The 6,372-nt window shown below is 36.0% G+C and overlaps 1 protein-coding gene across 17 annotated transcripts in view; it reads right to left on the minus strand.

The window, feature by feature from the left end:
• NRXN1 (neurexin 1) overlaps positions 1-6,372 on the minus strand; it is a 1,127,593-nt gene that overhangs the window by 563,398 nt on the left and 557,823 nt on the right. For all 17 annotated transcript variants that reach the window (XM_023223864.3, XM_023223881.2, XM_023223880.2 and 14 more), the window contains one exon: positions 310-483. In XM_023223864.3, the coding sequence (XP_023079632.1) occupies positions 310-483 (174 nt within the window). The remainder of the gene's footprint in view (positions 1-309; positions 484-6,372) is intronic.

Consider the following 6,372-nt stretch of genomic DNA (forward strand, 5'->3'; position numbering starts at 1 on the left):
TGCAAGGATCGTAGAACTGATTAACAAACTAATCAAATGTACTACATAACTCAAAAAAGCAAAAAAAAAAAAAAAAAAACAAGATCCATAGGTATAGCTCCCATTTTACATTGGGCATTAATGTAGGCTTGCAAACCGTATAGAAAATTTAAGGTTTATGAGATAAAAAATTGAAAACATGAATAAGGATGTCTAAGCCCAAATTGGGTATTTGACCAGTTATGAGAATTTTACTGGACAGTGAGATTCGTTCTCAGTTAAACAGGTGGAATAAGAATTATTTAGGGCACGATGACAAAAATCTAATACCTTCACATCCTCTCTCGATCTGTCCATTGCAGAAAAGAGCATCTGAGATGAGGTCCGGAAGCCGTCCATTTAAATCAACTGATGCCAGGCAGCCTTGAAAGCCTTCTTTGGCATGTACAAGTTTTGGTAAGGATTTGTATGTTTCTTTAGCTACTCCTCCTATATATAAGTCACCTGCAAGAAGATCAAAGTCTTTGTTACAAAAGTACCATGTCATTGACTTTAAACACACAGTAGGATGGAGAAAAAACAGGGAGGCTTTTCATTAAGTTAATAAAAATGTAAATTTATGACTAGCTGTTTTCCCCGAAGTGTTACACAATAGAGGTGTTTGAATAATATACTGGCACTAGGAGACATTTCTAAAAGCTATTTCTATAGAGAACTAAAGTAATTCCATATTATGTGGCCAAATGGAACGAATGTCGGCTAGCTATAGAGACGCATACCCCTGCGTTGAAATCCAGGCCTAGTTACTTGCAAACCCTACATCCTTGAATATACATATATATATATATATATACACACACACACACATACATATTAGTTTCTCTGATTATTAGTATCATTGTTTCTAAAATAGGAACAATAAAAACCTTCACCAGAGGATTTCATGATGATTAAATGAGATGAAATATATACACCATCCACCAGAGCAAAAGTATGTAGTGGACACACAGTCAACAGGCATTATTATTAAATTCACCTTCTGCTTAGAAGATCTCTGCGTCTTTCATTTCATCAGAAGTTCAACAAATTTCTTCTTGTATCTAAAGTCACCTTCTATACTGGGCTGAAGCCCGCTATCCTTGCTTGTACCTATCTTGTTCAATAACTCACATAATAGTCTGTATATAAGTGAAAGTTACATCCTTCTTCAGGTGTTTCTGTTTTTAGGTAAAATTATACTACTTTGAATTTTTAGGCTGCTCTGAAATCCGTTAAAAAGTTTTTAACTTCTTTTTCTAATTTTATTGCAGTTTCTAATGGAACACATTGCTTAGCTTTGCCAACTTTTTGTCTCTAAGTTTGAGATTACCCAACTTTATGAACTGTTAACAAAAACAAACAAACAAACAAACAAAAAAACAGAGAGAGATTTAAATCTATGTTGGATTCTGTTTCTTTTTCTATTTCAGATTATTCACCATATCTGGATAATATTCAATAAATGTAATTAACTGACTTTAGTAAACATTTACTCAACGTGGAACATAAGGAAGCTGAGCTCAAAATTCAGTAATATGCTGCTACAGCTCTAGTCTACAAGTTATGTAACATAATCTTTGTAGCCACTTCTTTAACTTTCATTTTCTTTTGAACTTTCTTTCTCGTGTTAACCATTCTATTCAACTTCATGTCACTTGGCACATTTTCCCCAGTATAACACAAAAATCCTGCAATCTTACTGTTCACCTGTGTCCCTCTGTGTTGTCTTCATGAGACTTGGGAACAAGGAGAATTGATACACAGACTATTTGTTGAGCTGTAAGTAACAAATTCCTTGGTCTCGCATCCAGAAATATACTGTCTTCTGCAGGCACCCATTAAACAGTAATAAGCTAACCTATTAGTTTGTAAGAAGGGTAAAATCAAACCACAGATATAACACTCTTGAACTGTACTGATGAATAAATTGAAATAGAGGGATCATGTGGCATACTCAAAGTCATTTAATGTTTAAGAACTGAGAACTTCAGTCCTTGACCTACTAACTAAAACTTAAGTTTTATAACTATATAATTTGCACTGAAAGTACTGGATGTATTTACTTCCCCTCCTTTTACATAAAGCAAAATCTACTGATTATTAACCATCATCCTTAATATTAAAAGACAGCATGGTTTTGGTCGGAGAGGGGGTACTATTTTTGAAGTATTATTTGATTTTCCTTCCATATTTCCATTCTGTCCTTTGTTTTTGCTCTCACTTAAATTTCAAGCCATTGTGTTTTAGTTGCCTCAGAGAAAGGATATGAATCAGAAATCAAAGATACGAAATTAGCTTTCTGTATTTAAGTCTAAAAAACCTAGACTCTTCGAGGAATGGAAGAGAATACATTGGAGTTTGCATAAGAAAAGTAAAGTTTTCCTACTCCTCATTCAGGCAAGCAGGAGATGAAGTTGGAAGAACCTACTTGTGCAAGCATAGCCATTGGCAAATGCCAAAAAGGGTGCTGATTTCTAATTTAAGGACTGAGCTCTGGTGAATCTCAAAACCTCTGGTAAGTTTCAAAGAGTAATGCAAACCTCTGTGCATTTCCTCAGGAGAACTAAGAGGGAGCAGTGAGATCTCTGAAAAGAAATGGCTACATGGTGGACTTAGATAACCTGAGAGCTTAGACAGTCTCACAGAACATTCCGTATTCCTCTGTGCCATGGGAGATATAGAACAATTTCCAGACTGGCACAGAAATAGCAAAACAAAAGAAAGAAAGAAAAAAGAAAAAAAAAAAAAAAGTAAAACAACCTAAAGAGGTTGGGTCATGCACACAAGAATGAAGATGCTGGGTAGCAGCTAAGTGAGCACCTGAGTTGTGACTCTAGAGTATTTGCAACAAGCTTCCATGCCACCTCTCTTTACCCAACCCCCGCCCCAACAAAAAAAAAGAGTACGGTGGAACTCCCCCTACTGAGTTATTTAGATATGACACCAGAAAAAGAAAGGACCTAAGATTGCCTGAGATTGTACCTTCACTAACTCAAAGAATCAAAGCTCAAAATAGAAACCAAGGTGAGTTATAGAAAATAGAAAAGTTACATTTCTTGTACATCAGAGACTGTGGACTGAGATTTATAATTTGACATGATGAAAAGCAATGAAAGGAAATACTACCTACTCCTTTCATTTGTTGAACAAAATTTGTTAGGAAATTTCTGCTCTCCTCCAGGCCTAATGAATGTTGTAGAGTGGGGATTTGAATGAAGAGTTCTTGGCACAGCTTTAGGCTTTTCAGATGTAGAACTCAGTAATAAAAATTATGTATGGAACACTATATATTTATTAATCAATCTTTCTCTGTCTGATTGTAAACTCCTGAAGGAGAGAGAGACTGTGTTTCCCACAGTGCCTAGTACTGGGCTTTAAGCACGGTTGGCCCTCAATGAATATTGTCAGCCACCATATGGATTGAGGCCACAGTAGAAAAAGAATAAAAAAAAGAGGAACAGTAAGGCAACACATGAGGAAAGTGCTAATTCTAAAATGCACTAACTTACTTCCTTTTCCCACTTGGTACCACAATTCCTATGTTTTTCTATTAGCAAACTTATTTGCCTGACAACATTGTAAAGCTTATTGAAGAGAACTAGTAATCTTTCCCTTGAGTTACTAAAGAGCAGAAAATATCAATTCAAGCACTGTGGGATACAAGCTTCAAACATACCAAGGTAGATGAGGTTGGCTTTATAAGTAGGGGACTCATTCTTATTTTCATTACTGAAGCTGTACTTAGCACCACCGCTTAGTACTGTTTATAAACTCTTTGATATAGCAAATAGTGGTCTAAAGTCCCTTGGTGGGTTGCCACATGAAGAGAACAAAGAAACTCCTTTAGTGGTCTGAGCCCTGTGTACCATTATCACTTTATCAAAGATGCAGGTTCTCTTTTTGATCCTTGAAGTGATGGGTGAAAAAAAAAAAAAAAATGATCCATTAGCACTAATGGGTCCTGCAGGTGAATCCCTGTGCATGTGAAAGACGATATACTTAATGGCCCTGTTTATGAACAAGAGCCTGGATGGGCAACCATTAAAAGCCAAGTTTCCTGTAGATATGAATCTAGCCTGTTACCTCTTCTTCAAAATGAGTGGTTGATTTTTAATTCATATGCTTTAAGGACCATGTAGGCAATTGATCAGGCAAAGGTTGAACTGGGACACTTTCAGCAAAAGATGTAGAGAACATGTGTAATACCAAAAACTCAAATGTTGAGGGTGTGATTTTCTAAAAATAATCTCAATAATACACTTATTTTTAGTACTGTGTATACACAGGCACTATGTTCCTCTCAAGAGTGTTTTCTGTGAATGAACTGGGGTGATATCATGATTATCCATTCCCCAGTAGTTGAGCAGTATTGACTAGGGAACACTGCACAGGCATTGTGGTTTCCTCTGTCTATAAACCATGGCTCTGCCACCTACTGGCTCTCTCAATGTAGGCAAGTTAAGTTACATAACTTCTTTGAGAGTTACATTCTTTATCTATGAAATGGGGTTGATAATGCCTACCTTGCAAGGCCGTAAGGATTACAAAATATGTACATGAAGCATCTAGTATACAGCATGGACTTAGCCCATGATTGATACTGGTATGGCTATGTCAGTATATCTGTAAGGCTACACATCTATGATGTACCTCAATCTATGCTTATTACACTGAGAAACACAGAAGAAGGAGAAGTATAGTTTGTCTCCTGCTTCTAGTACAATTGGAGTGACAAGATGTCAATTTTATAAATTTTCCACACTATTTTTTCTATTGGATTTAGTTGACAGTCATTTGTTTGCTGGAAGTGTGCCTTACACTATTCTAAAAGCAGCTCACAGAGCTCCTTTGACTTAATTTCAAATTTGGTGGCACTGAATCTGGTAATATGGAAAGTTGCTTGACAAATATCTTCTAATTTGACACGAAGCAATTAAGAGGACAAAAGAAAAAAAAAAAATCTCTATGAAGCCCAAGGGCCAGGTTGTCAGGTACAGACTAAACATGCCTTAGAAAATCAGAGAAATAACAGGTTTTTGTGGACTTTGGTTGCAAGGTGGGGCAGCATAGAAAAGTTGAGACAAGAAGAAAATATGGGAGACATTACTATTGTAATGATAAAAATGTGGATGCCAGACACAGGGAACAGCAGAAATGTACCATGGAGATAAAATTTATATGGCATTTAGGAAAGAGAATAAAAGGCTTGACTGGAAGAAAGGAGTTTTAAGTTATTTATCCAGTTATGTAAATAATATTGCATAAGTAAAGCCAAAAGAAAGGCCACTATAGAACTTATGACTGCTGGCTGAAAAAAATAAATAAAGACAATGACAAGTCCAAGGATCAAAGAAAAGCAGGCTAGGAAACTAGGGAATTTGAAGCAGTAATAATCCGGAGGAGAAATAAAATTGCATTTAACATTGCATATATGGAATTTGAGTAGGAACATCCTAGAGGAATCAAGCGATACTAACCTGGGGCTTAGGGAACAGAGGTTGGAGCTTGGAGGCCTTCCTTGGGAGCCACCAACCAAAAGCAGACAAATGAAGTGGTAGAGATTTTCTCTTCGCTTAAAACAGGAAGCATAAGGCAATTAGAGTAAAGACCAAGCTCTGCCTTACAGTAGCAGAATGCAAGTGTCAAGGTATAATTAGTTCTTTGACTCAGCTTTCCTGTTTATTCACATGTACTTTTTTGAACATCTTAAATATCTCACTTTCATTTTAATTTTTTAAAAAAGCATACAGAAAAAGGACAATTGCCTTATAGATCTGAATAGCTAAAACTCTAAGAAATATTAAGGAAGCTCTCACAAACTTTTATAACTAGCATTTGGGGAAAAAGAAAAAGTGAAGCCACACACATTAGCTTACTTTCCTATAGCTGGACTAGAGAAAGGACAATTCTAGACACTTTGTTTTAAGAAGACTGGACCTTGGAGAGAAAATTTGGGTGCAACGCTTTCTCCCAATTCTTATTGTGATTGGATGGTAAAAGTAGTGCAATCAAGCTAGGGTAGTTTCTGAGAACATTCTATGGGAAGGGTGCCTTTAGGGGAACAATCAACCTCTGTCCCCAAATTTGTATCATTATCTTTAATTTTAATATTGTATTGCACACACATAAAGGAATATCTGAAGGTCAGACCTTATCTAGATACACTGAGAGAGCTTGTCTTTAGGAGACAAATCCAAACCTCTAAAACAGGTGCTCGCTGTTAGATAAAAGAAAATGACCTATAATATCTGAGAAACAAACATTAGTTTGATTTCTTAGTAGAAAGCCTAAGTGTGACTGCTTAAATAAATAATATTAAACTACTAAAAGAAAAAGCATGGGAAGTTAATACTG

Source organism: Piliocolobus tephrosceles, chromosome 15 (assembly GCF_002776525.5).
Source record: "Piliocolobus tephrosceles isolate RC106 chromosome 15, ASM277652v3, whole genome shotgun sequence".
Classification (NCBI taxonomy): Eukaryota; Metazoa; Chordata; class Mammalia; order Primates; family Cercopithecidae; genus Piliocolobus; species Piliocolobus tephrosceles.